Here is a 15974-nt window from a genome sequence, read left to right on the forward strand (position 1 = left end):
AGAATACCATGTTTAATGTTATAAAAAACAGATATTATATTTCCTGATTAGTCTTATGTTTATAAATGACTGCGTTTTTATTGCAAGTAAATTTGCTTTTCTGAATCAGAAGAAATAGAAAACAGCATGCACTAGTTTCTCTCTTCTACCTTCGAATGTATATTTAAAAAAAGTAAAAAAATCCTGAAAACAAAAGTTCCTAAGGAGCTTCTCTTATATCCTTTGGTCTCATAGCTTAAAAATAACACATGAAGAAAAACTCACTATATTCCTCCTGCCTAAAGACACCAAAATTTCAATTAAACAACAGAAATCACCCCAAGGCTGCTTCATTTCTTCCTTCTGTCTTCTTAAGCTTTGATGCTAGAGTCCCTAGAGGTCTCACCAGCAGGCTCACTCGCCCATCCCTGAACTGGCCTAACAGAGCCTGAATTCGTATAAATGGCTGCCACCATCTGCCCATAGATGACAAGATCTTATATGTAGGAAATCATTAAAATACACACACATACACACACACAAACACACAACTAATAAGAGAACGCAACAAAGTTACAGAGTACAAAATCCATGTAAAAAATCAGTTGTGTTTCCATACACTAACAATGAACAATCCAAAATAAGAAATTAAGGAAACAATCCCTTCCCATACACACACACACAAAACACATAACACAAACACCACATTCACCGCACACATAAACAACACATATACAATTAACACCACAAATCCACCACACCCACATCAAACATATACCACACAATCATACCACACATATAAAAAAAATGTTGCACAGGCAACTAAAGCAAAGATAGACGAATGGCATTACATCACATTAAAAAAACCTTCTATACAGCAAAGGAAACAATCAGCAGAGTGAAAAGTTAACCTATGAAATGGAAGAAAATATTTGCAAGCCATATATCTGACAAAGGGTTAATATCCAAAATATATAAGGAACACTTACAACTGCATAGAAAAAGAACAAATAAACCAATAAAAAAATGGGCAAAAATCTCAAATAGATATTTCTCCAAGCAAGGCATACAAATGGTAAAAAGGCATATGAAAAGTTACTCAGCATCAACGATCATCAGGATATAGAAATTAAAATTATAATGGCCATTATAAAAAAACAGAAAATGATAAATGTTGGTGAGGATGTGGAGAAATTGGAACCCTGTGCACCATTGATGGAATGTAAAATGGTGTGGTCACTGTGGATAACAGTATGTGGATTCCTCAAAAATTTTTAAATGGAACTACTGTATAATCCAGCAATCCCATTTCATTTCTGGATATTTATCCAAATGAGTTGAAATCAGAATCTCTAAGAGATATCTGCACTCCTATGTTCACTCCCATCGCAGCATTATTCACAATATCCAAGAGGTGGAAACAACCTAAATGTCCATTGACCAATGAATGGATAAAGTGAACGTGGTACGTACATACAATGGAATATTATTTAGCCATTAAAAGAAGGAGACCCTGTCATATGCAACAACATAAGTGAACTTTGAGGACATCATGCTAAGAGAAATAAGCTTCTCACAGGACAAATACTGCATGATTCCATTTATATGAAGCATCTAAAGTATTCAAACTCACAGAGACCAGAAGTAGAATGGTGGTCTCCAGGGACAAGGAGAAGTTGAAATGGGGAATTGCTGTTCAATGGGGAACAGTGTTTTAGTCTTGCAAGGTGAAAAAGTTCTGGAGATCTGCTGTACAATATTGTGCTTATAGTTAACAGTTCTGTATCATATACTTAAAAATTCATTGAGTGTCAATCTCATGTTATATCTTTTTAATCACAATTAGAAAATACATTCAAATTTTAGCATGCATAAAGAGTTGTAACAACCTGTTAAGAGTGTAGTAATCTATTTTTTGCTTTAATTTAGTGTAAATCAAGGACTCTCCATTAAACTGAGCTTCGATTATTTTAATACATTTTATACAGATGTATTAAATATTTATGAAGGTGTGGGTACAAACAAGATTTTAAGAGGTAAGTTAAAATAAATATATAATCCATTATCAAAATGAAAATATGTGGTAAACTCTTTGAAGTAATGTGTTTTCACTTTGATTTTAAACTGACTGTGGACTTGAACTTTAAATTACTGGAAGGAAAAAGCAGAACTTGTTCTTATTATAAAAATGAATAATTTAGTGCCCTATGTGATCAATCTTATTAGTAATAAAATAGTTATGATTTCACATTATCCTCTTCTACTTTAAGTTTTTAAAATCATGGGGAATTTTCCAAAGAAATATGTCTTTGGTTACTATCCTTTCTTTAATTGTTACTCCCCATTAAGCAAATTCAGACAAACCCTGAAAACCATTGTTCTCATTCTCTCTAACATTGCAACTCACAGAATGTCTTCCTATTTTCAATATGCACTTGACTTCTCAGTCTCTTGCAGGACTATTCCGAATAAAGCGGGTAAAACAATGACTAGCCCAAGATGTAAGATCAGTAGATGGTGGGAGTAGGTGGTATTGCTCTTACATAACCATTTGTCATTATGTATGTGGACACCCTTGGAAGCTGAAAAGAAGACAGGAAATGAGTTAATATGCATGTGCCCACTCCACTTTATTCTGCCTGATCTCAAAATACATAGACCTACCTATTCATGATAGCCAACAAAAGTAGGAGTGAAATTCCAAGAGGAAATAAAATAAGGATGAAGAAGAGGATATAAAAATGGAGTCCAGGGAATAACTAGTTTTCCTCACACTTTGGAGGGAGAGTCAAGTATAGAACGGACATGAAGTTACAAGTGACACCTGTTTTTCAAGTTTATATAATAGCTGCATTTATTTTAACTATGGCTTTCAAATTGTACTTGTGATAATGAAAAGTGAATCCTATCTAATAAGCTTTTTTGATTTAATCAGTTTGAGAAATATTTAAGCATATGATATATACTTTGTATTTTGTGCTATTAATGTAACATTCACTATACTGAGTGTTGTGTGTGGATATTTTATTTAATATTTTCAACAAACCTGCAAAGTATGCATTACAGAAGAGGAAAATGAGGCCTAAGAGGTTAAATGACCACAAGTCCGTGGAGCTAGGTCATGTTGGAGGCAGAAATCAGACTCAAGACTCTGACTTCAAACACAATGCAATTGCTCTTCGTGTTCTGAAAGCCCTGAGTACAAATATAATAGTGAATATACATAAAACAGATGAACTCAAGTAAGTCACATTTGGCTAAAATAGATGGGCCAGCCATTTGATAATCCGCTTATTTCTGTGGTTCGTAAATCCGGTTCCTTAAAATTATAATCTGCATAAGTATTTACATTAATAAACAAATAAGCCAAGTCATATAAATATCAATAAAGATCAATAGCATTCCTCAACCCTAAAGTTATTTTATTTTATAATAATGCCAATACTTTAATTTTTGATTCACAGTCCCATCTTTTTCTAAATATTTTAACAAGTTCCTTTGAGAGATACACAAAATGTTTACTTTTAGTAAATTCCAATTCAGAATATATCTCTCAAATACTGTTATTATTTTATCACACTGAAAATATGTAGACATTTCAATTAAACTAGAAAAAATAAGATTACCCAGAGAAATTATAAATAAATTCAAGCATACAGTACCATAAAGCAGTTATGTACTTGATTAAGGGTAAGACAGTATAAACAAGTTCTAAGGCGTTTTCAGTCATTTTTATATACACTGATGTAAAAGTTCTCTAACTGGCAGAAAGTGTCAGAGGAAGGTGATCATTACATAAAGAAAAATGATGTAGAATGCAAAAGGATCTTCTCCAAATAATTGTGGGAATTGGGGTAAATCAGGAGAGTAGTTCAAAAATTTGTATTTAAGTTGCTGCGATAGAGCTACAATATTCAGTTTAGTGGTGGTAATAATTATCAATACTGGATCTGAAAGTGGTAGAAATGTTAAGTGTTCTCATTTATTTATTTTTGTTCAGAAAGATACATAGATATTTTTATGCAACCTCAAGGAAAGACAATAAAAAGGGCCTGGGTGAACACACCAAAACTGATTTCGAATTGTCAATCCCAGAAAATATGTCCCTGAGTGTGTAGTTGTTATGCTATTCTTTATATCTCACGTGCTTAGCTGTTACTCCAATCCCAGAGGACTGCTAACAACATATCCCTAATATAGTAGCCTAACAATTTAGGGGCATGTTTTTAAAACTGAAGCATACAGAAATGTGTTCGGGTATAGCCAAAGATACAAGATACAGCATACAGTGACTCTTCCTGAATTGTCAACTTACCCTACAACAAAAGTAATCATATTGTGGATATGGAATTAAATAATAGATGCAAATATTTTTCAAGGTAAATCACTTTTTATAACTTTATGCTTTTGTTAGAATACTTTAGCATACACTTGGAAGTATTTATTCCCTGTTGATAGCAGTACACTGTATGGAAACAAACACTGGCTTAAAATATTAGCCTTCCCAGAGGCTCTTGAAGATTCTCTGATTATGGTATCATGGAAAAATTAGTAATTACTTCCTCAGTACTCCCATGCATTTCTTTCGTAAGAAATGTGGTGTTTTGTTTTGTCTTTTTTTAATAATTCACCAATCTGAACTTTTCTAGTAGGAGAACCTGGCCATTTCTTCTCCATGTCATCAACACTTAGCACCATACCAAATTTGGTGAACACTCAATAAAATGTGTTGAATATATTAGAAATCCTATACAACACACAAAGGTGATACTCTAATGGCAGAATTTCTACTCTTATAATCTGTTAAAATAAATAGGTTTTTTTTGAAGATTTTATTTATTTATTTATTTATTTGACAGAGAGAGAGAGACAGCCAGCGAGAAAGGGAACACAAGGAGGGGGAGTGGGAGAGGAAGTGGAGCAGGGATCCCGGAGCCCAGAGCCTGATGCAGGACCCTGGGATCACGCCCTGGGCGGACGGCAGACGCTTAATGACTGAGCCATCCAGGCACCCCTAAAATAAATAGTTTTGAGCTAGATCTGTCCAATCATACTCTGTAGAAAGTCTGTCATCCCTTCCCTTTGTCTTCCTTCAAAATGCCCCTGCATCCTAATCAGGAATTCCTCTTTCATAAAACCTATTCATAGGCTTTACTCTTAGAAGACAAACAGTGAATCAATCCACATTTAAGTGTGACTGTTTAGCAAGTTTATGTAAATTAATATCCATAGAAGTACTGTTTTTTTAGTAGTACATTGGATAGTCTTAAGGAAATATTGTCTAAAAGTTCATTATCTCATCTATAAAAATTATCACCTTAAAATTATTAGGTAGTTTGATCTTTCAACTCAAGACCTGACTCTCTTATACAGGCAAACTTTATTGCTGTATTTACTCACACTGTAAATCATGCATCCAAATACCAACTGAAATTTTCCCGTGTTCAGACACAATAGCAGAGGCACGGAAAGCATTAAATAATTTTTACATTTTTAGGACTTAAACCCAGATGGGGAGATAGAGGAACAGTAGCTACACTCAATGAGCATTTACTATACACCAGTCACCGCATGACATTCCTTATTTACTCTTTATCACAAATTTTTATGGAAAGTATTATTATATAACAACAGAGGAAACTGAGGCACAAAGATGTTTAGTAACATATGGGGCCAAGACTAAATCTCATGCTGACTCTGGAGTCTCTGTTCGTCACCACTACCCTCTACTGCCTTCCTGAATGCATAAGATGCATGCCTTCCACTGGCTTCCTGGTTCTGGGACTCTTTCTAGCCAAGGATTTGTTAAGAATCTGTTGATAGTTTTACAAAGCGTCTACAGACACAAATATTCTACACAATTTCAAGAAGTTTGTGTGTATCTCTTGTGTGTCGCCATGTTAACAGACCTCAGGATAGAAACCTCTGGACGACATAGTGTAGTAACATTAGACCACGTGGGATCCAACACATTACAACCACCACGGGTGCCACTGAGCCAGTAACCACATTCAAATCCAACCAGAAAGCACTGTCCAAAAATTCCATTGCTGTAGAAAAGAAAGGAAGTGAGAAAGAGGTAGATTTGAAGCAAAGTTTCTAGAATAGTCACAGCCCATGAAGTGACTAAATACTTATGGACTACAAAGGCTTTCAATCTGAGAATCATTTGCATTATGCAGTTATATATGCTGGTGAGAAGAGTCTGCATAACCAAGGTAGTTGTTCATGAGAATATACTGAAAGAACAGCACAACAATTTTGGGGAAAAGAGCAAGATTTGACTCCACACTTATTCGTGTTCTTTCTATTACATTCTATTGAAATTATCATGCTTGTATGACCTTTTTTTTCTAATTTCTATATGATAAGCACAGAATTTTCAATAGTTCATAAAAATATCCTTTTTTGGAACACAATAAATAACAGTGGTGCTTGGTCTCCCACCTGTGAATGTGGTATTTTCATAAACTCGAATCTGATACCCAGTTCAGATTGTCAAACTAAAATGCTAAACAATTGTTCCTTACCTTTTTTTTCCATCATTGCCATAAAGAAACCTTTTTAGCCCTTTTTTCCTAATTACTGTCCTCATGAAATTTTAATATTTCCGATATCTTGTTTATCTGTTATGTACTGTATACATATCTGAGCTCTATATATTTAAAAATTAAGGTAGTTTGACCGCTGAGAGCCAATTTTTACCCCCTTGGAGACAACATCACCCCTCTGAGAATATCACGAAATTATAAATTTTTGTAAAAGCAAATTTCATATAACAATGACTTTATAAATCATCATATGAGTACTTCGTATCCCAAACAGTATACTAATCCTTGAGAATCAAAAATCTGGGAACATATCCCTTATTTGGCTTAGAATCAGGACAGAAAAAATGATAAAATCAATATAAAATTGATAGAAACAATCTTTCAGTCACCTAGTATTATTTTGAGGTCCTACATTTATATGGGTAGAGAGGCAAAAAAATACTCTTGCTTCTATAATTGTGCCCCAACTTTTAGCCATTATTAGTGTGACATGAGAAATACCTGATAGAGGCAAATTTTTAGTTTTATAACTGCTTAACTTGTGTGTTTCTAAGAGAAACTTTCTCAATAAAAGAATACATCTTTTCTTTTTATATGTGTATATAGTGTTGTGCAGCTAATAATTAAAAATAAAAATAGAGTTTTTCAAACCATAAATACACATAATAATTTGAGGTTTTCCAATGCTTAGGAGAAGAGGCATTTCAATTAAAAAATTAATTGTGACTAATGCTTTTGTTAGCTGAGTGGTATAAGATAGATTGATAGATCAATTGATAAAACAATAAATTGATGGATGGACAGAAGGATGGATCAGTAGATAGATGGATAAACAGACATGTACATGTAATCGTCACTCTTTTTTTTTTTTTGTAGCTTCTCTCTGGGAAACCAATCCTGGCACAATTAGGATCTTTTCCAACCAAGTTACTGTCACCTTTCTTATAGAATCTGATGAAAATGATTATATTGGATTTAATGCAACATACACTGCATTTAACAGCACAGAACTTAATAGTAAGTATTGTTTATTCTTTAGCCTTTGAATCTTCAGATGCTTCAATATTGTAATGGAACTTTAAAAGTAGCAGAACTTAAAATTTTAGAACAAGGTCATAATTTGTTTCATTATGCAAGTTCTTTAATGAGTATTTCTAGTTGATACTTAGAGAAATTGGGAAGTTAGAAAATAGTTCATGTTCTTCAAAAGAATCAAATAACCAATTTGACAAAAATTACAAAGTTTCATATATATGTATATGCATAAAACTAATTCTGAGAATATTCCACATCTACTTAATTTTGAACCGATTATTAAATTTGGTAAAAAGAGGAGAGAAAAATATGAGAAAATGTTTATGTGGTTAAACCAAGAAAGGTATTATGTAAAACTTAAAAAACAATAAGAACAAGAAGCTTGTCTTCGCTAAAACCCTACTGGGGTATAGGAAGTATATTAATTTAGGGGCGCCTGGGTGGCTCAGTCATTAAGCATCTGCCTTCGGCTCAGGGTGTGATCCCAGTGTTCTGGGATCGAGCCCCACATCAGGATCCTCCACTGGGAGCCTGCTTCTTCCTCTCCCACTCCCCCTGCTTGTCATCCCTCACTCGCTGGCTGTCTCTCTGTCAAATAAATAAATAAAAATCTTTTTAAAAAAGGAAGAATATTAATTTAAGACAGTTGGCAATGAAACCTTGGGGTTTTTTTTAACTAAATGGAATGAAACAGAATTACGATGAATAAAAAAAGACTGTGTGCCTGATAGTTATAAGTGTATAGAGGATCATAGGGGAAGGGAGGAAAAAAAAAAGATGAAATCAAAGGGGGAGACAAACCATAAAAGACACTTAACCATAGGAAACAAACTGAGGGATGCTGGAGGGGAGGTGGGTGGGGGATGGGGTAACTGGGTGATGGACATTATGGAGGGCACGTGATGGAATGAGAACTGGGTGCTATATGCAACTGATGAATCACTAAATTCTACCTCTGAAACTAGTAATACACTACCTGTTAATTAATTGAATTTAAATAAAATAAAAATTTTTAAAAATGTGTAAGACTGTATAAGACTAGATTATTTTCAATGCAATTGATTACAATTAGTCACACTGTGGACTAAATTTGAAGTGTTTTCTTTTTTTTAATTCACAGATTATGAGAAAATTAACTGTAATTTTGAAGATGGATTTTGTTTCTGGGTCCAGGATCTAAATGATGACGATGAGTGGGAAAGGATTCAGGGAAGCACCTTTCCTCCTTTTACTGGACCAAATTTTGACCATACTTTTGGCAATGATTCAGGTATAATTCATATTTAATTCAGAAATCAAAAGGAAAGTGGTTTGTGTTTTCTGGAGTTTAAACAGTATAAATTCAAAACTGTTTTTTCAGATTTACTTTTTTAAAAGAAATCATGGGCTAATAAACACTTTTAAATGAAAATGTTAATCAAATTGGCAAGTAAAAGTGAGTATTTTAAAAAATATATTCTTTTACCCTATATATTCATGAAACATTGAAAAGTACACGGAGGCCATTACAGACAAGAAGACTTGGGTTGTTGCCTTAGATTGCCCACTTACTATTTTAGTAGGCAATTAGCTTCTCTGAACTTTGGTCTACTTTGTCTTACTTTCGTTTTCCAATTATTTGTTGCTGGTGTAGAGAAATAGAATTCATTTTGTTATATTGGTCTTGCACCTGCAACTTTGCTGAACTTGTTTATTAACTCTAATAATTTTTAAAGACTTTCTTAGAATTCTCCATATACAAGATCATGCTATCTTGGAATAAGGATCTAGAGATAGATTTACTTCTTTTGAGGAGCTGACTTGGTCTGTTTAAGCCACTGTGACAGAATAACACAGATTGCTTCTTTTAAACAATAATTTATTTCTCATAAACAATAATTTATTTCTCTGGAAGTCTGTGGTCAGAGTACCAGCATGGTCAGATTCTGATGAGAGCTCTTGTCCTGCTTCACGGACACATGCCTTCTCACTGTATCCTCACACAACAGGGAGAGAGACAGAGTCAGAGAGAGACAGACAGAACACTCTCACCTACATCTTCTCATAAGGTCACTAACATATCATGAGGGTTTCACTCTTATGACCTAATTATCTCCCAAAGGCCCCACCTCTAAACACCATCTTATGGGATTGGAGTTTCAACATATAAATTGTGGAGGCACCGCCATCCGTCCATAGCGAAGGGACTATGGATGAGCTGATTCTAAAGCATGGTCCTGAAGGAAGGGTTGTAATTTGTAAACAGCTTTTTGTGTGAATATTAGAATTAGATTTCAGATAGGAAAATAACATTGGAAGCATAATAGTTGAAGGAAAAGACCAGAAATCATAGGGAATTATCAGGAGATAAGGAAATCGTAGTGGAAATTTCACGCATGAAAATCCTGGAAGTATGTAAGACCAAATTAAACACTGAACAGAGAGTTTCCAAATCTAGAAGTAATGTGGATCTTATAAAGTAAGGAAAATTACAAAAAAAAAAAGGGCAGAATAGAAATTTCTACATTTAGATAATTTTCTTAGGCAAAATCCATCCTACAATATGACTTGTCAAAAGGTTACTGATGAAAATATGGTTCAATTCAAAACACATACATTACAATCTTCCTTTAACCAGACATGGCTCTAGGCTTTGAGCACACAGATCTCATATCACCACTTCCATAAAGTCTGTCCAGAACTTCCGAGTTGAAATTTTCCTTTCCATTAAACATTATAAACACTGCTTTTGTTTTTCCTGCTACAAGGTATTATATTTTCTTAGTTGTTTATTTTCAGAAACAAGAAACTTATCTTTTTCATCCTTCAATTCCTAGTGCATTCTCAGTACCTGATCTAGTTAACATGTAAAATTATATTTTAATTTATATGAATGAATGTCTACAAATTTGACTCAATAAGTAATTTCTGATTGAGTTATTGACTGAGTGAAATTGCTTGTAACATAAAAATAACCTGAGCACATGTGCATTGTAATTTATTATCAATGGCCACTTCTGTTACAAAGATCCATACTCTCATTTTTATAACCCGAAAAGCAAATAGCTGATTTAATGTCAATTATGAATGACATCTGGTAAGAAGACATTAAAGAATTCACTTTCTCAGGGCAAAAATGAATCTGACTAATCCTGTTCCTTTAGACAATGGCCTCCCTGGAATAACAAAATTTGGTTCGTCACAGTACTTCAGCTTGATCAAAATATTGCTTAATAAAAAGTGACTACTTTTGATCTATTTTTTAATCTATTTCCACAGTCATCAATAAAAGCCTCGGTTGATTAATTCTTCTACTCCTTTCTTCTAGAAGTATTTTTTTTTTTGAGCCCCAGTCCCTATTCAAGGTACTCAAAATATTATCTTTGAACAAAAATAAACCAGTTTTTCTGCAATCATGGAACACATATTCGGGGGGGGGGAAGAAACTTAAAACTAGAAACTAAGCAATGTGTATGACAAGTAATTACAATTTGTGGGTATGCTAAATGTGAATGAGTGCTGTGAGAAAATATACAGAACTTGGTAAGAGCAGTGGTGAGGGCAAGTGTTGTTGCAGATTAAAACATGGTGGTCGGGTGAAGTTCCATTGAAAGGTGACATTCAAATCAAAACTTCACAGAATTGAAGGAACCAGCCATACAGATTATTCTAGACAGAGGGAACATGCAGAACAAAGGTTTTAAAGGGAGCATGCCTCACCTGTTTGAAGAAAAGCCAGGAGGCCAGCATGGCTGACGTGGAATAAACAGGGCCAGTAGAGTGCAGATAATAATGGGTCTTCTATGGCTTTGGCTTTTTCCTGGATGAAATGAAGAGCTATTGGAGGTTCTTAAGCATAGAAGTGATAGGATTCACACTGGCTGGTAGACTAGTTTATGGGAAGGCAAGAGCGGTGTCAGAGAGACCAGTGACCACACCACCCAGAGAAGAGACCATAGGACTTTCAGATCAGTGGGAGCAGATGCAGTGAGAAGAGGTCAGATTCTGGAAATAATCTGAAAGGAAAGGCAACAGGATTCTGCTAAATTAGTTAGCAGTGTGGAGATATGAACAAAAATGTGTTCTGTGTAGATGGCCAACCCCGTTAGACCAAACAGGCTTAGTATTGAAAATAATGACATGCGTACTCTCATACGTAGTTAATCGTCTTTGCACAAGTGACTTCTCAGAGCCTGATCACCTGTGGATAAATTAGTAATCCGCGTGCAGCGAAGGACTAATCCCAAAGCGATAATCACCCCAGCTCTCTAAGGAAGCCTGGCCTAAAACAGTCAAATAATTTGACCACATTTTTGTCTTTATTTTAATAAAAAAAAAAATGTCTCTACCACACTTGAACAAGAGTAGTTAAAGTACAGAAAACATTTATATCTATTGACTATGACAGATACCTTTTATGTAGTTGAAATCTTTGATGTTCAAATGATCATTTTTCTACTTTTGTGTCATGATAATAAGAGAAAATAATTCCACTGATATTTGAAGAATATAAGTACATTACAGGAGAAAAAATGGTTTCAGCTTGCCAACAGATTAAATAACTAAAGAAATAGGATGAAAATGACCAAAGTGAAACAGGTTGAATGTCAGGTGGAGGTTTTAAATAGTTGGGTCGGAAATGGAGTCTCAGGAGAAAGTCTTGTAGCTGGAGTTATTTAAAATAAGAGACAAGTCAGAGCAGTTCAGAGCCCACCAGAGGCAGTGGTGTAATGAGAACGGATGATATGATTTAATAGGTTCTCTCCAACTCTCATACCAGTGATTTCATAATCTACCAGACACCCCCCACCACCACCCCCAGGGGCATTTTTCTTCCAACCTGCTTTTTTATGTGTCAGAACATCCTACCTCTGAAATGGAAGAGAATTAAATCACTCCTGCTGTTTCCTCTTATCCATGCAGGGGTTTTTTGTTCTTTGCCTTCACTTTAAATGACAGAAAAGCCTAAATGAAACAGATAAACTTTGAATTAACATTGCTTTAGGGAAGAACATCTAAGCCCCTTAACTTTTTGGCTCCTTCTAAAGAACTCTCTCCTGGTAGAGCAACGGGCTCCTATATCTGTGCTCTGTCAAGGCTGAGTTTCTCTGTGTCTCTTAGAAGCAAAGGGAGTCGGTGGAGCTGGTGGCGATAATACAGGGCAGCTGTGCTCTGTCAAGGCTGAGTTTCTCTGTGTCTCTTAGAAGCAAAGGGAGTCGGTCGAGCTGGTGGCGATAATACAGGGCAGCTTCTTGGGGTACTCAGAACTGGCTCGTTTGTTCAGAACATTCAGAGAAAATGAGGTCAGTAACATGTGAAAACTTCAGAAATGGAGGGGTCACGAAAGGGCTAGACAGCCCAAAGAAAGTGTTTCTTTGTTGGCCTTTCTCAATGAAATCATAATTGTTTTAACACTTAGGGGTCAGCACAGTCTAGTAGTAAAGATCATTAAAACAGAGACTCTGAGGTCAGCTAGATTTAAATCAGCACTGCACGTTATCTGTTCTCTCTGTCTCTGCCTTAGTTCCCTTATCCGGGAAGTGGGTTGATGATAATAAGACCTGACTTTAGAGGCATGTTTTGAACATTAAATTGGTTACTGTGTTTACAAAAAAAAAAAAAAAAAAAAAAAAAAAAAAAAAAAAAAAAAAAAAAAAAAAAAAAAAAGAAAAGAAAAGAAAAAAAAGAGAAAGAAAATACTGGGCAAATGACAAGTGCTATATAAATGTTAGGTATTATAACTATTTTCTTTTCGTGATGCAAAAGCATTTGACAGACACAAATTGGCTGTGGTAATTTTAAGTGGTAGGCTGGGAGAAAAATAGTTACATTGCTCAATCTTCAAAAGTATATTAAGCCTTTAGATAGTTGCATTTCATTTAGCATAGACAATTTTTTTCTAAAATAAGTATGATTTTCATGTTTTCAAAGTAATATTGTCTTTATTCCCTTCTCTTTCCTGTGATGTTGAATTTTAGAAAATGATATTACTTTCTAGTATAGATAGACTGAACCATTCTGTAATCTAAAACTTTCAATATTTATCTCCTAGGTTCAGTTAATCTTAATAGGCACTCACTACCTACAAAATGGTTTACATCAGCCTATTTTCTTCTTGAAAGGGATCTCTAAGATTTTCTTGAGAGGGATGTCTTTTGACAGGTACAATTGTAAGAAGAAAGAGTGACAGAAAAATAGAAAAAAAAAGACCCAAACATCATCAAATTTCTGGATGTTGAGCAAATTAAAATAATCTAATATTGTAGAAGTGCTGCATGTATATAGATGAATTATAAGAACTAAGGCTAGAAAATGACATTTAAGTCATACATTGTACAGAAGCTTCAAAAATCAGAGTAAATTTATGTTTGTTTAGCAGTAAATAAGGAGATGGTAAAAGATGGTAATAAGGAACTGAAATTGTGCCATATTAAATTATTAAAGGCAAAAAGGATGGATAACCTTGAGAAGTCTTGGGAAAGGCAAAATAGTAGCCTTTAAATACTTGCAGAGTTAACATAAATTCATTTATCCTTAATGGGCCCAGGAGCAAAATTAGAAAAAATAAGCATGCAATAACTTACTCTTAAAAAAGAAAAGAGTTTCCAACTGTGTTGAAATGGAATGGGCTGCCTTGAGTACCATATTCCTGCTATATCTGACAGCTGTTGAACAGAGGTCAAGTGACTCCAACAGACAAATGTTGCTGATGAAATTTAAGGACAGTTAGGCAAACTAGGTAAATTTTCATGCAAACAATACTCTATTTTTAAAATTCATAATTTTGTGAAGAATTTCCTTCATCTTCTATTTTGTTAAGTAAAGAATTTAACTGATATCACAGAAATTGTTAATATATTTATTATTTTTTAATTTTTATTTTATTATATTACTTATTATGTTATTTTATTTTATATTCCAAAATATGCAATTCTATGCGATATTTAATATATTATGATTTTTAATTATTTATGGAAAATTCATAAGGTACTATGCTCCACATAATTAATTATGTTTTATCTGAACAGTGATACAAAACTCATAGCACCATATCTTTATCAGAGAAAAAAACCCATATATATTACTGCTTAATGAGTAAACAATAGATTAAAAATATTTCTAAATATAAATAATTGACTATGAATATGGCCAAACATAAATAATAGAATAATAAATAAAAGCACAATTGTTTTATATTATATAATTGCTGCTAACTAGAAATACTTCTGAACAGGGTAGCCATTTCATTATCTATTCATGGCATTCAATGGTATTGTAATTATTTCCTCCCCAACTATATTCTAATCAACTAAAATTAAGGTCAACTCAAAAGGGATTTGGCATTTTAGAGTGGATTCTGGATCACGTTCTCCATATTCATGCTACATTTTTCACCAGGTTGAATAACTGAGCAATAACTACAGAGCTGAAATAAGTATTCATGAAATGCCACAGCATTATATAAAGTACAAGCAATGTGTTAACATAAAATGTTAAACATGCATTCATTTCCACTTTACATTTTATAATTTAAATCCAGTGAATGTACACTTAATATATTTGATCATGATTTCACCTTGATAAAATACTCATTCATTCTGAGGTGGTTTTTTTTTTTTTTGCCTTACCAATCTAAATATAAACTAATATATCTAAATATAAACTGATTTATCAATAAACTGATTAACATAAACTGATATATTGGCTGTTTTACTAGTATTTTTCTTCTTATCTCATCCTTACTCTGCATGTTGTAAATGAATGAGTTTGAATTTTATACAGCATTGTCTGTAAAAATTTCTGCTGGAAAGCACAAGAGTGAAGATGCTTGATTTCAAATAAACATTAAATTTCAGCATTTCATAAAATAACTAAACTTATTAGAAATCAGATTTAGAAATTAGAAATCAGATTTACCCAATATTTCTTTTGCTTCATAACATATTTTGTTACATGATTCCTGCTTTCTGTCATAATATATAAGCAGCAAACTAAGAATAAAAAAATTAAATTTCCCTAAGAAAATGTTCAAGATTATCTCACTCTAGCAACACTTCCCACACTAAAATGACTCAAATCATTGGTTGGAATAATGAATTCCAGACCAAAAAGCACTTTATGCAGTGGCTTGAGCTATTAGAGAAGCTTTTATGTAGATTAGTATGCTTCCTGCTCTTCTGTGATCTGATTAGTTATCATCCAAAGGAATATGGAAGATGAAACCATTATAAAATCAGGTAACTTCTTATATAGACAAATGCAGTATAGTCGATGGAATAAAAAACTGATGGTCTTTAAAACTCTTAATGTTACCTTCAAATTTGTGCTTAAATACTCGCATATATCATGAGTTAGTCCACCAGCACATGTTGTTGGACTGTCAGGTACTGTCTCTAAAGAAGTGAATTGATAAAAACATCTAGTAAATGG

The 15974-nt window shown here is 33.7% G+C and overlaps 1 protein-coding gene across 1 annotated transcript in view; it reads left to right on the forward strand.

Moving 5' to 3' along the window:
- Positions 1–15974, forward strand: part of TMPRSS15 (transmembrane serine protease 15) — a 111824-nt gene that overhangs the window by 32573 nt on the left and 63277 nt on the right. The window contains exons 9-11 of the mRNA XM_002927997.1: positions 1909–2015; positions 7407–7547; positions 8686–8835. Of these exons, the coding sequence (XP_002928043.1) occupies positions 1909–2015; positions 7407–7547; positions 8686–8835 (398 nt within the window). The remainder of the gene's footprint in view (positions 1–1908; positions 2016–7406; positions 7548–8685; positions 8836–15974) is intronic.

This window comes from Ailuropoda melanoleuca, chromosome 1 (assembly GCF_002007445.2).
Source record: "Ailuropoda melanoleuca isolate Jingjing chromosome 1, ASM200744v2, whole genome shotgun sequence".
Classification (NCBI taxonomy): domain Eukaryota; kingdom Metazoa; phylum Chordata; class Mammalia; order Carnivora; family Ursidae; genus Ailuropoda; species Ailuropoda melanoleuca.